This window comes from Balaenoptera borealis (assembly GCF_965194805.1).
Source record: "Balaenoptera borealis genome assembly, chromosome: 16".
Classification (NCBI taxonomy): Eukaryota; Metazoa; Chordata; class Mammalia; order Artiodactyla; family Balaenopteridae; genus Balaenoptera; species Balaenoptera borealis.
This window is the reverse complement of record NC_138872.1, coordinates 80,337,311-80,356,178: the sequence shown is the minus strand read 5'-3', so window position 1 is coordinate 80,356,178 and position 18,868 is coordinate 80,337,311. Positions and strand designations below refer to the sequence as shown.

The following is an 18,868-nucleotide window of genomic DNA, read 5'->3' as shown; positions in this document are numbered from 1 at the left end:
TTCTCCTCTCTGTGTGTCTGTCTCTGTGGCCAGATCTCCCTCTTCTTAGAAGGACCCCGGTCGTATTGGGTTTAGGGCTCACCCTAACCCAGGATGATCCCACCTTAACTGCCAAGACTCTATTTCCAGATAAGGTACATTCATGGGTTCCAGATAGACATGAATCTGGGGGGACTCTGTTCAACCCAATAGACGGGGGCAGGGGCTGTGGAGCGCCCAGTGAGGAAGCTGCTGCAGTCGTGCAGGGGAGAGACAAGCGTGGTGGCAGGAGGACCCTCTCTAAATTCATTCCCCCTGCCCCCAACCCCGGCTGCACGGAAGCCTCCCTCAAGAAGAAGCCTCCACGCTTTAGTTTTTCTGAAGCTTGGAAGCCCTCTGCCCTGGAGCCCCGGTGGCTGAGGCCAGCCAGGGCTGCTCGCTGCCTGCAGTGTACTACTGGGGGACAGAGGGTGGAACCCAAGTCCTACCAGGCACCCCCAGTGTGCCCACACCTGACCTTGGGAGCAGTGAGGGGGCGTTCATGGAGACATTGTCCCCCAAGGCCCAGCTCAGGTAACCTCCCTGTTCTGCCCAGGGCTCACCTCTCCCTGCCGCTCACTCCACTCTGACCACTGAAGGCCTTCCCAAAACCCAGTCTGCTCCCCCTCCCTTGGACCAGCTCCTCGGGTGGTGTTCAGGGCCCTCCACGCTTACCCCAGGCCTCGCCTCCTCCCTCTTAACCCCCCGGCTCCACACCCACCTCATTCCAGCCAGCTGAGCCCCCCTGTGATGCTGTGACCCAGCTTTCCAGGCCTCCTCCTCCCTTCCCTGATTGCCTACCTTCCTCCCTTCCATCCTCAATGAAGTCACCAGCTCAGATGCCACCTCCTCCAGGAAGTCCCCCTGGTGCCTCCACACCTCCCCAGGCTGGGCCGGATGCTGCCCTTGGGTCCCACCACTGCCTTGTTCCCCATCACAGATCCTGTTCCCTACCCTGTACTTTCTGTGCCTGGTTTTGTCTGTGCCCCCAACTCCGCCCTGCAGAAGAGGCACCCAGAGATGTCTGATGACCTGAGCCCACTCTCAGCCCCCCACCCCTCCTGCCCATCCCCCTACCCCATCCCACCCCTGCCCTGGGGGCTCTCCCATTGCCCTGGCCTCATGGAGTCGGGGCTCAGACAAGGACAGGGATCCAGGCACAGGGATTGGAGGGCAAAGCTGAGCCCGGAGCTTCCATGAAACACTGGAGGAGACTTTGGGCCACCTCCACCGGGGAGCGGGGAGCGGGGGTGGAGGGCTGAAGACGGGGAGGGAGAGGCCAGGATGATTAATGGGACATTCCTCTCTGTCCCTCAGGGGAGGAAGAATGGTTGTCAAGGGCAACACATTCTTCCCGTGGATAACTCCAGCCTGTGTCACCCACAGGGAGTGGGGTTTCAGGGAGGTGGGGACTGGAGTGTCTGAGCCCAAACTGCTTAGAGAGCGTCACTCATCTTACAGGGGAGGGGAAACTGAGGCCAGCGGAGGGGGGCAGGGCTGCCTGCGAGGCTCATCCAGCAGCTGAGGCATAAAGGGTGGGGGTAGCCCTGGGCTCCTGTCTCACTCCCGGGCTCTGTCCCTAGGAGTCAGGGGTGTCCAGGCTAGGACCAGTGGTGGAGGCCGAAAAGGGAGGGCCAGGACGCGGCTGCAGTGGCCTCCGGCTTCTCCACAGGGAGGGGAGGAGGGGGCCCGGAAAGCTGGGTCAAGGGGCCAGCGTGATGGCCCTTCCTGCCTCCAAGCCTCTGCACACGCTGTTCCTGCTGCCTGTCAGCTCTCGTCACTGACCCCTGCCCTGTGCACTCCGCCTCCGTCACCGCTCACGTCCACAACTCCGTGATGGTGGGTGGGTGGATTAGCCTGCTCCAGCCGCCGGGGCAAAGTGCCCCAGACCAGGCTGCTTAAACAACACTTCCTCACAGTTCTGGAGGCTGGAAGGCCAAGATCACATCAGCAGTGTTGGTTTCTTCTGGGGCCTCTCTCCTTGGCTGGCAGACGGCGGCCCTCTTGCTGCCTCTTCACATGGTCTGTCCTCTGCAGTATCCCTGGTGTCTCTGTGTCCCAATCTCTTCTTATAAGGACACCAGTCAGACTGGATTACATCCCACCCTCAAGAACTTATTTAATTACCTCTTAACTTCGTGACCTCTTTAAAGACCCTCTCTCCAAATACAGTCACAATCTGAGGCACTGGGGGTTAGGGCTTCGACATAGGAATTGTGAGGAACACGGTTCTGTCTATAACAGGGTGTGTGCCTCCCCCCTCCCCCCACTCCCGGCCCCTCCGTGAGTGGGACACTCTCTAAGGACAGGGACCGGATCGGAGCCCTCTCTGTGGCCTGGAGGGTCTCTGGGCTGGGTCTCTGGGTCTGTTGTCCTGCCCAGCAGCTGCCCCCTCCCTCCTCCACTCCGACACCTCTCTTCCCCCTCCCCTCCCCACCTCCGTGGGGACACGGTGGGGCGGCCAGGTTGCAGAGTGAGCAGTGAGGTGTGGCTGTGTCCCTCTGCTCCTGTTTCACGCTGGCCCCTCCCGAGAAGGTGGTGCCCGCCCTGCCCTCTACCACTGGCCTGGCGGCTTCCTGGGCTGGGCTGGGCTGGCCAGGAGCTGGACGTGCCCTCTACGCCCTCCAGCTTCCTCCTGCGGACAGTAGAGAGAGGCCGAGCTCTGCAGAGGGTTCTTGAGTCGCCATCCTGAAGAGGCAGCAATGAACAGCCCCTAAGGCTGTGACACTGGCCCTGGGGCCCTTCCTAGAAGGCAGATCATCACAAACCCCAGCAAGGCTCCGAAAAACTCCCAGCATGAAATGAAATTGTGCTCCCCCAGTGCCTGGGGACTGGCCACCTTCCTGGGCATGACAGATGATTGCCATTCTGACTGCCCAGCTCCTGCAACACCCTTATTCTGTCGGGGACATGGCTTTCTTGCTGCCATGTCCCCCGGCCAGCGCTAGCCATATGATGTCTTTGTAAGAATCCCAAAAAGGTGTCTCTTCTCTGCATGGACTCGGCCCTCTCACCCCACCCAGGAACCCCACCTGTGGCGGAGCCTGAGTCTGCACCTCCCACTGTAGCAGCCAGAGGGTGGGACGTGCCAGGCTCCTGGGCAGCCAGGGTACCCACCGGTCATGCACCCGCACCAGACAAAGAAGCAGGTGCCCTGGCCAGCTGATTGCGGTCGGTGTGAAGACGCTTTTTATAAAGCATTCAGGCAACAAATATTTATTAAGCAACTACTGGGAGCCGGGCACTGTGCTAGCTGTAGGAGTGCCCTGGTGAGCAAAGCAGACGTGATCCCTGCCCTCCTGGAGTTTACAGTTCAGTGGAGGAGACGCAAAAGCTCTCCGTTTTAAATGTCTAATTACAAAATGGAAAGAAAATGTGCTGAGAAAGAAAAGAACACGGCTCTAGGAGAGCTGAGAGAGTCAGGAAGGGCTTCTTTGAAGAAGCGACAGTGAAGCTGAGGAATGATCTAGAGGAAGGGGAGCGAAGTGGAGGAATGGTCTACATTGAGGGAAAAGCAAGTGCAAAGGCCCTGTGGCACGGGGGCTAACGGAGGGTGTGTGTGGCATGAATTCAGGCAGCAAGGGATGGATCATGGGGCCTCAGGACTGAGGTGGTGAATCTGGATTCTGTTCTTGCAGCAGGAAATCTCTCTGAGAGTTGTGAGCAAGGGTGTGACACCATTGGGTGTATAATCTGGTCCCTCTGGATGCTGGGAGGAGAATGAGGGTGGGGATCAGGAACGCTGGTATGGGGAGACCAGCAAAGGGGCAGCTGCTGACACCCCGGCAAGAGACCAGGGTGGCCGGCCTGGGGACTGCAGGGATGAAGGAGTGAAACGGGTGGTTCAGAGATACAGAGGAATAAAGTGAACCCAGAGGGTGAGAGGGAGGGAGGGGTGCTGCCCTGTTGCCTGGTTTCCACCTGCTGTCATCCTGATTCCTTTGATTTCTGGCCTGATGAGTCATTTGCGAGTCATCGCCCCCACAACCATTGCTGTTTTATTCCTTTTTAACAATGAACTTGTTTTTAACAACTGAGCCATTATGTTATGGGCCAATGGATTTGGAGGCACTTCCCCAAATACAGCCCTGGAGAAAATTTAAAACATCATTTAATGAAAAATTCTCCACAAAGTAGTTCTCACTATGCGCCCTGCTCAAGGCTGTCACGAGCAGACCCTCGCCGGGCTGGCGTCTGGCTCATGACCCTCTCTGAGGCAGAGGCCCTGCCTGGCACGGCTCCCCGGGGTCCAGCGTGACGGTGACTGTGTTGGCGATGACCGGTCCCGCCAGCCACCCCTGCTCCGTGTGGACTCTGTGGCGCCTGGGCACGCCTGTCAGCACAGCCCTGGGGCAGCATGCCCACAGCTGGGCAGGCTCACAGGGTGGCCTCCCGCTGACCAGCGTTGGCTTCCATCTTTGTAAAATATTAACAATTTGTGGACTTCCCTGGTGGCACAGTGGTTAAGAATCTGCCTGCCAATGCAGGGGACACGGGTTCGAGTCCTGGTCTGGGAAGATCCCACATGCCGCGGAGCAACTAAGCCCGTGAGCCACAACTACTGAGCCTGTGTGTGTAGAGCCTGTGCTCCACAACAAGAGAAGCCACGACAATGAGAAGCCCGCGCACCGCGATGAAGAGTAGCCCCCGCTCGCCACAACTAGAGAAAGCCTGCGCACAGAAATGAAGACCCAACACAGCCAAAAATAAATAAATAAATTAATTTAAAAAAAAAAAAAAAAAGAATCTGCCTGCCAACGCAGGGACACGGGTTCGAGCCCTGGTCTGGGATGATCCCACATGCCATGGAACAACAAACAAATAAACAAATAAAATTAATTAATTAAAAAACAAACAAAAAAACAATTTGTCAGTGTATTTGTGGATTCACCGACCTAAGATGACGTTCCCAGAACCCCCTTTTCTGCGGATCTGCTCTAAAGCTGGGGTGATAGAACCACTTTCAGAACATAAAGGGCCCCATTTTGCATTCATACCCATCCCCACATCAGAAACCCAAGCACAGGGACTTCCTTGGTGGCACAGTGGTTAAGAATCCGCCTGCCAACACCAGGGACACGGGTTCGAGCCCTGGTCCGGGAAGATCCCACGTGCTGCGGAGCGACTAAGCCCACGCGCCACAACTACTGAGCCCGAGTGCCACAACTACTGAAGTCTGCGCACCTAAAGCCCGCGCTCTGCAGCAAGAAAAGACACCGCAATGAGAAGCCCGCGCACCAAAACGAAGAGTAGCCCCCGCTTGTCGCAACTAGAGAAAGCCTAGGCACAGCAACGAAGACCCAACGCAGCCAAAAATAAATAAATAAATAAATAATAAATTTATTAAAAAAACAAACAAACAAACCCGAGCACAGCCTCTCCTTTTGGCTGATCCCCCAAGTCTAAGAAGTGCCTGATTCCTCCAGCCACCTCTTGAATATTTCTAGAATCCAATTCTTCCCCTCCAACCTGCTTCGTCTGCCCCAGCTGAGTCAGGGCTGATTCCATCTGCCTGGAGGTCACCCTCCCTCTTACTGGCCTCCTGGCCCCCAGTCCACGCTGCCACGGCCCCGGGCACCATCCGTGCCACCGCAGGGCAAGACCATTTACACCTGATCTCCCTGAGTCGTACCCTCTCTCTTCCTCTCTCCTTCTTTCCTCTGACTTGACTGACTTGCATTTGCCTCCTGAGACTCATCTCAGCCCTAGGAAGTCCCCTTGACCATCAGGTGGGGTCAGTTGCCTCCCCTGGGCTCCCCTGCCCAGTCTTCACTCACCATGTTGCAATGTCTGTTCAGAGCCTCTCTCCACGGTTAAGCCCCAGTGGCCCCGATGGGGTGACAGCAGCTCCTCCGAGGGTTTGAAGATGCTGTTCAGAAGAGAGGGGCAGCCCCAGGCATGCACAGGATGTCGCAGCTCCTGGGACCCACACAGATTCTGGCACTAATAACAAGCCACAAAAGGACCCCGGGACATGAAAGAGCCTGGGGCAATTCCTGCTCCTGGCTGATCCTCCAGCTTTGGGCAGATTTGTTCATTTTTTTACTCAGCAAACACCAGTGGACCCCTCTTCCTCCCCACCATATCCCTCCTGGGCAGGCCCCAAGCTGCGCATCCTGGGCCTCAAGGGCCTCCCTGTCTGGTGTTGGAGCCAGGCCTGGGCAGGACAGTGTGAGACTGGCTCCTCTGGGGGTAGCTGGTGCTGGGGAGGGCACTTTTAACCGTCCTCCAATTCCAAGAATCCAAGAGGGTCCTGGGCTCTACAGTAGCAGAATTTCAAAAGTGGCTGCCTGAAGGGGCTGGTTCCCATGGCCAGGTGTCACCCAGGACACCAGGGCCTGAGCTCCTGACTACATCTCAATCTGCTTCTGTCTGCACCTAGAGCAGGTCTTGTGGCTGGTGGGGATGAGGGCAGGGTGGGAGAGAGACCACAAGGGACCAGGGGTGCATGGGTTTTCAAAGTAGACCCCCCTAAAGTGTTTGCCTGGGAGGGAGCACTGCTAAATCCACCTGCGTTAGTGGGAGGCTTCCTGGCCCTGCCCCCCACTGTGGGTGGGTTTCCCTGGGCCCATCAGGAGATGGGGCACCCTCAATGTATAGTTAGGGCTGGCAATCAAGGGCATAGGCTCAGGGCAGCCCCGGGTCGTCTGGTGTCGGGGCCAGGCTGGACAGAGCAAGGCCAGGCTGGGCCCCGCGTGTAAATTCTCCTCTTCCAGAACCAGCACAGGCACTACTAGGATGGAGGAGCCAGACTGCATTTATTCATCTCCAAAAAGCAGGCCCCCCCCCCGCTGGCCACCGCTGGGCACCCTCCTCGGGGGGCCTGCCTGCTGGGAGCCGCGGTCAGACTAGAGGGGCCGGGAGCGGGTCCAGGGACACGGGGTGCGGTGACAGTGGACAGGGCGCGGCGGGGAGGGTACTGAGCCTCAGTTTTTCCATCCAGAAAACGGTGGCGGCTGTGCGGATTGGACGACACATCGTAGATCCTCAAGCGAGAGCGTGACTGCTCATCCCTCTGGCTTGGCCGAGGTGGGACCTGGAGCCCTGACCTCCAGAGACCCTCCGGAGTGGCGGTAGCTCTACGACATCGGGTCACGCGGCGGGACTCGCTGCAGTTCAGAGGAGTGCGCACGCGCGGGACCCTGCGGCTGCGGTAAACTGGCGCCCCCTTGCGGCCATAGTGGGAACCACCGGCCTTGCGGGCGGGCGGGCGGACGCTGCTGAGTTAAGTGTATCCTCCTGGGTGATGGGGGCTCGCGGACCCCAGAGAGTCCATTGGGGTGATCGTCTGAGGAGTGTGAGCCCGAGGGTATGTGACAATGTGAGGGAGTGATAGCCTCCCAATAGTGACAGGTCACATCAGGACACGTGGTCATCTGAGGCGCAGAGCAGTGAGTGAGCTCCCAAGAACAGCACCGGGCTCTGCGTGAGGGCCCATGTCTGACACTGTGCAGGGCATGCAGCAGGCGCTCAATAAATGTTTGTGGCGTGAGAGTGAGTGGATAAGTGTGTGAGCCATCTGCGTGTGCAAGGGGGTTAGGAGTGGTGGCCGGAAAGTCAACATGTGTCTACACTGTCAGACCTTACAGCTGGTGAGTGCCACCCTCAGAAAGGGCCCCCGTCCAGGGACAATGGAAGAACCTCTAAAGGCTCCACTGCAGCCCCAGCCGCTGGTGGATGGGACAGAGGGACAGAGGGAGGCCTCATATACCCCAGGATGGGCCCAGCCCAGCTCCCTGCACAGGGCAGACAAGGCCCCCTGCAGGCCTCCTCCTGGGGCCTGGAAGCTTCCTGTCAGGGCAGTCTCTCCACGTCACCTTCCAGCCTCGCTCGAGGCAGGCAGAACAGAGGCAGATGGCGGCGGAGGCTGCATGCCCAGGCTGACCACAGCCCTCCCCTGAGTGCAACTTCACTGCCTGGAGCGGGGGAACTGGGAAAGCCCAAGGCAGGGCTGCTAGTGGTGGGATTTCAGGCAGGGTGCGGAGGTGCGATGGGGGAGGGGCATGTGGGTGCAGGTCCCCCACGGCCCCAGCCCCAGCCGTATGGGCCAGGCTAGGGGCTGAGGCTGGGGAGGGGTTCCAGGCCCCCCTGGGGCAGCGTGGCAGCCTCGCTGGGTGGGATGTGGTGGGTCATGTAGCGCGTCCCCATGAAGGAGCCGATTTGCAGCTGCTCTGGGGCCTCCTCCGGCCACCACAGGCTGGAGCTGGATGGGGAGAGGAAGAGGCGCAGCTGTCTCCCTGCTGGGTGGAGTGGGCTGCCGAGCTCCCCACTCCCAGAGCCCTCCCCCTGCAGCCTCTGATCTCCCTTTCCTCCCTTGTAGAGCCAGCTGGAGGTCTGCCTCCTCCAGGTGGCCACCCTGACTACCTAGGTGTCAGTTCGCTGAAATGATAGAGGGCTCATTGTAGAGAAAACAAGGTCAGGGAGGACAAAGGCCCGGGTAGAACGAGGTGGTCCCTTCTCTGAACCTGTTGTCAGAGGAGCTGCTGGACCACCTCCCTGACCTCCCAGGTGAGAGATATTTGGGGGGGGGGGACGGGGAATTCCCTGCACATCCCTGGAAGGGGCACTGCCCACCTCAGAACCACAGGGCTCATGGAGGGCTTCCAGGTGCTGGGACCAGTGAGAGGAAAGGGGTTCAGGGTGAGAGAGGGGCCCTCGAGGGTGTCACCACTCACAAGCGCACGCTGGAGGCTGCCAGGAAGGCCAGGAGCAGGAGGCCGGCCAGAGAGGAGAGGATGGAGGTGATGACGATCATGTCACCACTTCGCCGCCCTGGCCACGTGTCAATGGAGCCTGGGGACTTCCCTGCACACACAGTGGCTCTCAGAGGCTGCCCCTGGACCCCAGGGCGGTCACCTCCCCACCATGCTCACACCCAAGGCTGACTGCCTTACATCCCCAGCCAGCCTCCTGAGCCCATCCATCTGTCCCTCTCAGCTGGGCATCTGTGCTCTGCCAGCCTGGACCACCACCCATCGCTCCAGCCTCTGCCTTGGTCTCACCTTCTGGGCTGTTCCCACCAATGTGCCTGCCCACTGCTCCGCCTGTGGCAGGCAGAGTGGCAGCAGAGCTCAGGACTGCCCTGCTCCTGGAGCCTGGCATTCAAGACCCTCACATGACAAGACCCACCAACACCACCAGCCCGGCCTCTCAGCCCATCTCCCAGGCGCCCACACGTGGGACACTCCAGCCTTTCACGTTTAGTTTCCTTAGGGCTCTGCTGAGGGAGGCCTCCTGGGACCCATGGCCCTGATCGACTCCAGCCTCCTTCTTGCCCTGGCCCTTCCCCTCCTCCCGGCAGTGCTGGGCACAGGGTTGGCTCCCTGAAGGAGGGGAAGACTGATTCTGTCTATGACGGGGCTGGGGCCCGGGGCACCCGAGGGTTGGCAAACGTTTCGGGGTGGACAGAGCCGGTGCCCCAGCCTCCAGCACGAGGTTCTGTATGGGGGGGGGTGGGCTGCCTCTGAGCCCCCAGTCCCACAGCAGCAGGGGGAGGGGCCGGCTGAGCACGACCATGGTGGAGAGGGCGGCCAGTCCACACGGGGCAGACTGGAGCCGGAGCGCCCCTCCCCCAGCGCTACCTTGGCGGAGAGTGATGGGGTCGGACCACCTCGTCTGGGCCTGGGGTGAGCCCTTGGAGTCCATCAGGAGGAACTTCACCCTGGAGAGAGGAGGAAGGGTGAGGCTCCGAGCCTCGACTGCCCTGGGCGAGGCACCCACCTTGGCCAGGCCCCAGGCAGCTGTTGCTGGCTGGCCAGGCTGTGGGCCTTTCCATGTGTAGGGGAGGGTGGGGCCCATCAGCACCGGCCGAAGCCTGGCCCTGCTCTAAGAACCCCCTGAGATCTCTCTGGCCACAGTGACCTCTGCCAGCAGCCCCAAACCATCTGAACCGTCGCTCTCCAGACACCCTATCTGGTTTAGGTGGCCCCGATTACTAAGTGTCATATGCAGGGTGCCTCAGGGTGGCTCAGCGGGGCGCGTGGGGGGACCTGGCCTCCCAGAGAACTGCTGGCTGTGAGGAGTCTGTGAGGCCTTGGAAGGTCCCCCTATAAGAGCGGGCACCCCAGGCAAAGGCCAGGGAGGTAAGGCTGTGATCAGGGCGCACTCAGAGCCCAGGATCACGGGAGGGGGCAGGGGGCACCGGGAGCCGTGCGAAGCCTCGGTTGTATCTTTGTCCGCGGGTGGGGGGCGGAGCTCTGGAAGGTTTCCGAGCCGCGAGGAACGGAGGCAGGCTGGCACTGACGGGACAGCTCCGGTGGCCGTAGGGATGCGGCGGCAGGTGTAACTGGAGGCCGCGCCAGGGAGTGGCCACGGGGAGGGGGAGGGGGACCTGGCCGGGCTGGGTGAGAGGGCGAGGGAGGCGTGGGTGGAGCCTACGCCCCGCCCCACCTTCCCTGCGCCCCCTGCCGGTTCCCCCAGCCGCACTGGGTCTCCCTGAGGACCTCTGGCCTTGTCCCCTCGTCTGACACCTGCTCTCCCACCCCGGCTCCACCCTCAGCCCCAGGCTTAGTCTCCCGCCAGATCTACCTGTGGGAGGGACAGTGGGCCCTGCAGCATTGCCCTCCCCCATTGTGGGGCCTGCAGACTCCTCCCCACCCCCCACCCCACCAGCTCTGCGATGCCCACCTCCTCCTCGTGGGCCTCCTGGAAGGGCCACATTCTGTCTGCCCTCCCCAGCTGGTCGGACCCCACAGAGGAAGAAACCCAGGCTTGTGAAGGGGAGGGGCTTGCTCCACCTGCAGCCAGGAAGGGGCAGGGCCAGGACAGAGGCCTGGGGAGAGGCTGGGGTGGGGGGGCAGCCCTGGTCCCCAAAACCCCTCCTCTCCCAGCACAGCCCTCTTCCAAGGTTCAGGTTGGGTGACCCACCTGTAAGGTCCAGGGCCGGGGAGGGGGGCGTTGCAGTAGCGTGGCTGCTGGAGATCAGCAAGGCAGCCGGCGTCATTGCCCACCCTAAGCACCAGGGTGCCCCCCCTGCCACCCACTGGGTCCTCACAGGGCAGCTGGTCCAGGGTCAGGGGCAGCGTCATGTAGTGGCCATCCGTCAGCAGCCTCGGGGAGGCTGGGATCTCAGCCAGTGTCTGGGGGTTCTGGAAGTCCCTGGAGGCTGCAGGAGTGAGGGACAGATTGGGGCTGGAGGGGAGGAGCAGACCGGACCTCGCCATAGCCCCTGGCTGGGTCCAAGGCCTCCAGCCCTGGCCCTCCATGCCTCACATGAGATTTTGTCACCCCTCAGAGCGCCCTCTAGATAAAGCCCAAACTCCCAATCCACACCCAGTTGTGAGGGGCTCCCAGGGCCCCTGCAGCTCTCCTCAGCCCCAGACCTGCACCAGGACATACCGTTGCTGAAGGCCACCACCAGCCAGACGGTGCTGGCAGCACTGGCATGCCCTTCCAGGACACAGCGCGGCTGCTCCAGGGAAAACGTGGTAGCTGTGACCTTCCCTTCCAGGTCCCAGGCTGTTATCCGCGGCGTGTAGGGGACGAGCTCTGTGGCCGTGGAGATAGGGGTGAGGGTCCAGGGCCCACTGCCCCTGGGGCTGCCTCTCCCAATCGGAGGGGGCGGGCTCCCAGGGTCCCAGCAGGTGCCCCAGCCCCTTGGATCTGGCCAGGGGCACCCATCCCGGGACCCCCACTCACCCAGGCTCACGCAGGGCTGGGGCCACACCAGCACCACGAGGAGCAGCAGCCAAGGGTGCAGCTGCCTCCAGGGGAGCCCCATGATGGCCTGCAGAGCACCCACGCACCCACAGCCTGGGGCTCCGGCCTCGCCCCCTCCCCCAACAGCGTGGGCCTGGAGGAGCTGGTTAGTCAGGCTGCCCCGCTGGCCGCTGGCTGAGGGCTTGAAAGACCTGAAAATGTAAGTGCACCCTCACTCCTCCTCCCAGCCCAGCCCACCACAGGGAGGGTGCTGGGCAGGGCTCCGGTGTGGGGCAGGCCAGGGCCAGTTAGGAGGGCAGGAGCAGGGCCGCTGGAGCTCAGGGAGAGAGGTCATTGGACCCCCAAGATGCAGGCCAGGTCACCCCAGAGGCCCATGTCTGAATTTGGGTCCCACCCAGCCTCCCAGCCCTGGGGAGGAGGGCTGATCTCTGGAAACATGGGCTCAGGGCCACATGCCAGAGATCCCTGCACCCCAGGTGCCAGGAGCCTCCCTCTGGCCTTCCATCCCCACCCAGGGAAGGAAGTGGGCAGCCCCAACCTGTCTGGCTCCAGCCCCATCACCGCCCCTGGCCATGCCACCATCGCTGCACCCTGCCCTTCCTCCCCGAGGCCACATCCTCCCTCACTCCTCAGTTCCATTGTCCAAAGGAAGCACATGGACTCAGAGAAAGGATTGTAGAGCCCTTGACAGCTGGCAAGTCCCATACTTCAGCGGTCCCCAACCTTTTTGGCACCAGGGACCGGTTTCGTGGAAGACAATTTTTCCACAGACGGGTACCGGTCTGCGGCCTGGGGGTTGGGGACCCCTGCCCTACTTACATTACTCCCATGGGTTCTCACTATATATGTATGTTTTTAATTTTAATTATTTATTTTTTAAATATTTAAATTTTTTTTTTTTTTTTGGCTGTGCCACACGGCCTGTGGGATCTTAGTTCCCCGCCCGAGCAGGGACTGAACCCAGGCCCTCGGCAGTGAAAGCGTGGAGTCCTAACCACTGGACTGCCAGGCAATTCCCTATGTTTTAAAAATTGAGATATAATTCACATACCATAAGATGTCGTTTTAAAATGTACAGTTCAGTGGTTTTTGTTTTCTGGGGCTTTTGGTATTTTTGGGGAGGGGTTGTTTTTGTTTTGCTTAAACAAGGAGGGATTTATTTTTATTTACAAGAATCCTGGAGGAGGACAGCTGCTGGCATGGGCTTGATCAAATGACGATAGGGTCAATGTCTCTGAGATTCTCTTGGCCTTTTTCTCATTGTAGCAAGATGGCTGCTGTGGCTCCAGGCATCATATCCTCAATCAAAGTAGGAAGAAGGGAGGAGCAGGGAGGTGTTATCCAATCTATCTCTTTTATCAGAAAAACATAAGCTTTCCTAGAAGCCCCTGTAGACCTCCTCTTAAACTTCACTGGCCATAAATCACCAGATTCCAGAACCTTTTCACCACCCCAAAAGGAAACACTGTACCCATTAAAACAGTCACTCCCAATTCCCCCTCACCCTGACAACCACTAAGGTACTTTCTGTCTCTCTGGATTTGCCTCTTCTGGATATTTCATATAAAGTGAATCACACAGTGCATCCTTTTCTGTCTGGCTTCTTTCACTTGGCATAATGTTTTCAAGGCTCATCCATGTTGTATGTGTTAACAGTTCATTCTTTTTTCTGGCTGAATAGCATTCCGTTGCATGGATACATCACATTTTGTTTATCCGTGCATCAGCTGATGGACATTTGGGTTGCTCCCACTTTTTGGCTATTATGAGTGTTAACCATGGACATGTTTTCAGTTCTTGGATATTTACCTGGTAGTTTTAATTGCGGAGTCATATCGTAACTGCTTTTTGAGGTACTGCCCAGCTGTTTTACAAAGTGGCTACATTTTACATTCCCACCGGCTATGGATGAGGGTTCCAATTTCTCCACATCCTCACCAATATTTATTCCCTGCTTTTTTTTTTATAATAACCACCCTAATGGGTATGAAGTGGTATCACTTTGTGGTTTTGATCTGCGTTTCCCTAATGACGTTGAGCATTTTTCATGTGCTTGTCAGCCATCTGTATATCTTTTTCAGAGAAATGTCTATTCAAGTCTTTGCCCATTTTTTAAAAATTGGGGATCTGTCTTTTTATTGTTGAGTTGTAAGAGTTCTTGATATTTTTTGGATACGAGACCCCTATCAGGCGTAAGATTTGCGAACATTTTCTCCGTTTCTGACTCTCAGTGTGCTGTAATGGTGGGAGCCGAGCATGGGGGCGGCACTCAGGTGCCCACCCAACTCCTGTGCCCTGTGAGCAGTGGAGCGAGTCTCACCGTGGAACCAAACAGGATTGGGGTCCAGCTTCTCTATGGAGGCCTCCCTGCCCTCCCCAGCCAACTTCTCCACGAGGCAGTGGGCACAGTGCCCAGGGCCCACGATACTGCTAGGAGTCCACAAAAATGCTTTAATTTCTTTTAAAATCAGAAAGAAAAAAAAAAAAAGGAACTTCTAGATGAAAGAAAATGCTCTAACATATATTCATCTTTGTACCAGCACGTCCTAACATAGAATTCCAGTCCTTTTCTTATGAAGAGAAGGGCTTGTGAAAGCAGACCGCCTCCCCCACATCCGTTACCGTCACTCGGGTGTGTGTCTCTTCAGCCCCAGGCCACACTCACCCCCGCCAGGCAGACAGCAAGCCTGCGAGTACTGGATCCTCCTTCTAAGAAGGCTGGGAAGGATGAGAGCTCTGAGGATGGGGTCAGAGCAATCCTGTCCGGGATTCCAGTCCCGGCTCTACCGCTAGTCACTGTACCCTTGAACCTGTTTCCTCACCTGTAAAATGAAGACAGCAGCACCTGGCCCATGTCAGCAGCACCTGGCCCATATGAGCAGCGCTTAGAAAGCCAGAACCCTGGGGAAGGAAACGGGAGGGGCCCTGGCGGAGCTGCTGGACTGCGCACTGCAAGGAGAACGGGGGCGGGGCCCGGGGAGCAGCTCAGGGCAGTGCCCGGCTCCTGGCCTCACTGCAGCCTCGGTTTCTTCATTTAGGGGGTTGGATGGGCAGCCTGTAAGGCCCCTTCCTGTTCTGACGCAGCAGGACGTGTGTGCTGGCCTTCACACATCAGATTTTACACACACACACATACACACGTGCACACACACGCAGACTCTCCACTGAGAAACCCACCAGGGCCCGCTGACTTTGGCTATAGGGCATTTATTGCAAACAGAACATCTGAGGTATGAGAAGCTGACCCAGACCCAGGCCCGCCCCTGGCTGGGGGCGCAGCAGGCAGTCTCTCCTCACCCCCTGCAGGGCCCCCGGCACCGAGGGCCCAACGCGGCCCACCGAGGATGGAGGGGCCCACGCACTGAGGTAGCTGCATCCGAAGCCCTCCCAAGTATGACTCCCAGGCTCTCCCAGTTCCCACGCAGACCCGGGCCTGGTGGGGACGGGGGACGGGGCCAGGCAGGCAGGAGTGGCCTGGGCTCGGGGGGAGCACGCCTGCGCCCCAGGTCACTGCTGCCCCAGGCAGTCCTCAGTCACCCCCTGGGCGGCCAGCTCAGCCAGCACGTTCTCCAGGTAGTTGGGGTCGGGGTAGCCGTGGCCTGTCACGTTGCGGTCCATCTCTGTCTTGTGGTGAATCTCGTTCCACACCACCGTGTCGGTCTCCCCCGTGGTGCTGGACGTCCCTACTGTGAAGATAAGTCGCCTCTTCCAGGCCACCTTCAGCAGCTCCAGGACCTGCCCAAGGGGGAGCGGATGGTGGGGAGGCAGGAAGAGGGGGAAGGGGAGGGAATGGCGGGGAGGGGGGAAGAAGAAGGCCGTGAACAAGCGCTCAGAACAAACCCCAGCTCCCGGGGCTGGCCTGGAGAGCAGACACCCACCCGACACCCCCTCACCTCCCTAAGCCTCTTCACACCCTCGGAGCTGTCCCCACCCCAAAGCCACCACACCGGCTGTTCTGTCTGCCGGGCACGCTCTTCCCCGGCCTTCGGAGAGCTGGGAAGTCCCAACTCAGGTCTCAGTGCAGAGGTGGCTCTGCAGGCCGCCCCCCCCGACCCAGGGTAGAGCGGCCCCAGCGCCTCCCCATCCCGTCCTCCCACTGGAGCACCTGTGAGGTCAGCTCGTCTCTCCCTGGACCCCGGGCACCTGGGACGCCTGACCCACAGCAGGTCCCCGGGAAGGGGTGGCCCACACCCCAGCCGGCCCCCAGGCCTCGTCCCCCTCTCCCTGTCGCAGTAAGAAGGTGAGCAGAGACAGATCTGGTGTAGGCCGCCGAGCTGGGCCCTCCCCACCCCACCGCCTCCCACTGCACACAGACAGCTGGGCCCAGAGCTGCCAGCCGGGGGGAAGGGGGGCCACTCCCAGGGGCGTCGGCCGGGCCTTCACCTTGCGGCCCTGGGCGTTGTCCGGAAGGTAGCACTGGCGGGGAAACCCTCTGGCGGTGAACGGCTTTCCAGGGTTGGGGTGTTCCGGGCCCTGCAGGAGGCACACAGACGCCGGGAGTGGGAGCCGAGGGGCCCTCTGGCTGCAGAGGGGCTCGGACACGGGAGCCCAGCCTCACCCCTTTGCCTTCCAGGTGGGGCTACTGCTGCGCTCAAGTGACCAAATCAACTGCCATCTCACATCTCGCTCTGAAGACCCGCCGTGAACACGGCGCCCACCCACGACTGCCCTCCCTGAACCCGGGCCGCTCAGCCTGGCATCAGACACTCTGGCTAACTCCCTCCACTTCCCTGAAGAGCCCGGACCCCTTAGAGGCTGGGACGGAAGCGCCTGCTTCGCTGGCGGCCCTCTGGGCACTGGGCTCTCGGGACCGGAGGGCAGGGCCCGCCGCCTGACACCCTCACTCGGGCACACAGCCCCTCCACTCTCGCTCTAGAAGTGGCCGGAGCGGGGCCCGAGACAGTGGCGGCAGGCTGGACAGAGGCTGGGGGCTGGAACCGCACACGGCCCTTGCTCTGCCCTCGGCCACACGGTGACACGCCGTGTACAGCTCCCAAGTCCCCTCCCGCTCTGTGGCTCTACTGCTGTCTGGAGTGTTTCTAAATTTCACTTTGAGCCACGGAGAACTGTAGGGAAACCAGCGGAAGCACATAATTAGACAAAACCGAGTGACATCCCGTCAGACTCCTGGCCCCCACTACCCTGTATCTTCCCAACCTGCCCAGGCTCTGAGATCCGCCCCCCGCCGGTCCAAGGCAGAGACCTCAGGGGCCAGGGCTCCCGTCTGGGTCCCCAGTGAGCTTGGGCTCCTGTCCCTGCACACCCCACGCAGGCCTGAATCAGGCCACTGAGCGGGTCCCTCAAGAGCAGTCAGGCCAGCCAGCCCTCCCCACCCTGTGCTCTGCCCCTGTGGGCTCGCCAGCCAGCCAGCCCAATAAAAGCGCTCTTCCTGCTTAGACGCTTGCTGGCCTTCCGCCCAGTACAAGTCCAGCGAAGATGCCTCTGTCTCCAGGAAGCCCTCCCTGGCTCAGGAAAGGGCTAGGGCCACCTCTTTGCTTCCACAACCCTAGGAGCTGGCTCTAGCTCCCAGCACCAGTGCCTCCTGGTTGCCGATAGCCTGACTTGGCAGCCTAGGCACCTTCACAGTGACCCGGGGTGCGCAGACTGCTAGGAGGGGGTGGGAGAGGAAGGACAGCACCCGAGAAGGGCTGATTCCAGAAAGATCCGAGGAGTCTCCTCTTGTGCCGGGGCCCCTTACCTGAATGCCATGGGGAATGTTGTAGACTATGAGGATTGTCCCACAGTCCTCGTGGCCGGGGAGGGACACCTGGAACGTGAACACCTCCATCTTCCCCCGGGGCTGGGTTCCAGTTTTCTCCCCATAGATGGTTTTGCAGGAAGGACACCGCAAGCTTCCATCCTGGGACCAGGCAGAATGCCGTGGACTGAGCCGGGGCCCCTGAGAGGCGCCCAGGCCAGCCACCCCGCCGGCTAGAAGGGAAAGAGGCCCCCAGGGACACGGGTTTGGCCCCGAGTCACACAGTGGGTCCCAGGCGCAGTGCCCAACTCCCAGGCAGCCTCCTCGCAAAGACTTGATTCCAAAAGCTTCCCTGGAAAGACACGTTTTACCCCAGAAGCTCATGCAATTTTCATTAAAGGGACAAGGTACCCAGAGACTGGCATCAGGTAAGAAAATGAGGTTTATGAGCAAAAGCTCGCACAGCCGAGTCACGTTTAAGATGAAAAGGAAAACCCTGTGAACGATGGACTGATGAGCTGGCACCTTGGCTGGTCCACGATGGCACGGGGACACTGTGCAAAGGCCAGGCCCCAAGGCCCACCACGGGCCTTCGTTCTCTCCGTCCCCCTGACCTGTCCACTCCGGCTAAACTACACCAAAGGCAGGGCAACCAGGCATCACCTGCCACCCCCAGTCCCATCCTGCTGCAGGGCCAGGGCTGCAGACATCTCAAGGCTGCCTCCGAGCGGGCCCTGGGCCCCTCACACGGCAGCCCCCGTCACCTGCTTAAGTGCAACATGACGGGGACGGGCTGCGGGAAGGAGACCCCGACCCCCACCCCTGGCCCCGGCGGGCCGTGGGTACCTTGTTCCCGTTGCAGTACATGGCCAGCAGGCAGAGCAGGTGGAAGGCGTGGCTGCACTTGGCCAAGCGGCCCACAGCCACCGGCCCGAAGGTCTTGCTATCGGTCACGTCGCTGTAGCCGGACGCCATGGACAGCTTCTCCATACAGATGATGCAGTCCTGGAGGGAGACCCAACCCGGGGAACGCTCACCCACGGCCCCCGTGCCACAGGGGGCGAGTCCTGTAGGACCGGCCTTCATCTGCTGAAGTGCCTGACCCCAGTCTAACTCAACCCGACAGGTGCTTGTTCCGGAGGCTGGGAGCACAGAGGGCTCACCGTCACCACAGCAGAGGGGACGGCAGGCGGCACCAAGCGTGGGGGCAGGTGTAACAACTGAAGCACGGGCGGAGACGGCGGCCGGAGCAGCCAGGCAGAGAGGTAAGTACGGGCGGGGCCCTCAGCGCTGGGCTTTACAAGGGAAAGGGAACTTGTCAGACGCACAAGCACGGGAACGGGCACTCGGGTAGAGAGAAGAGAACGTTCTGAAGCAGGAGCCAGCGTTTCCACTGGGAGGGGCGGTGCACCTGCAGGGCATGGGGCGACCAGGGTGCAGGAGACAAGAGGAGGTCGGAGGAGGACCAGATCCCGGGAGGCCCTGACGGCCACG

At 60.1% G+C, this 18,868-nt stretch overlaps 2 protein-coding genes across 10 annotated transcripts in view; both read right to left on the bottom strand.

Moving 5' to 3' along the window:
* Positions 1–3,225: 3,225 nt before the first annotated feature.
* On the bottom strand, positions 3,226–14,569 carry UPK3B (uroplakin 3B; the record flags this gene model as incomplete). 5 transcript variants are annotated; one of them, XM_082360592.1, is made up of 7 exons in its annotated part: positions 3,226–8,221; positions 8,694–8,823; positions 9,600–9,679; positions 10,885–11,122; positions 11,356–11,505; positions 14,342–14,394; positions 14,499–14,569. In XM_082360592.1, the coding sequence occupies 7 exons, from the start codon at positions 14,528–14,530 to the stop codon at positions 8,071–8,073; spliced, it is 834 nt and encodes a 277-aa protein (XP_082216718.1). In that variant the 3' UTR covers positions 3,226–8,070. The 5 variants fall into 5 exon arrangements, with proteins under 5 accessions (XP_082216718.1, XP_082216720.1, XP_082216719.1 ...); XM_082360594.1 differs by lacking the exon at positions 14,342–14,394 and having other exon boundaries at positions 14,499–14,550; XM_082360593.1 differs by having other exon boundaries at positions 11,656–14,547.
* Positions 14,570–14,867: 298 nt separating this feature from the next.
* Positions 14,868–18,868, bottom strand: part of DTX2 (deltex E3 ubiquitin ligase 2) — a 34,037-nt gene continuing 30,036 nt past the window's right edge. For all 5 annotated transcript variants that reach the window (XM_082360586.1, XM_082360587.1, XM_082360589.1 and 2 more), the window contains 4 exons: positions 18,221–18,379; positions 17,375–17,536; positions 16,060–16,149; positions 14,868–15,411 (listed from right to left, as the gene is read on the bottom strand). In XM_082360586.1, the coding sequence (XP_082216712.1) occupies positions 15,184–15,411; positions 16,060–16,149; positions 17,375–17,536; positions 18,221–18,379 (639 nt within the window). In that variant the 3' untranslated portion in view covers positions 14,868–15,183. The remainder of the gene's footprint in view (positions 15,412–16,059; positions 16,150–17,374; positions 17,537–18,220; positions 18,380–18,868) is intronic.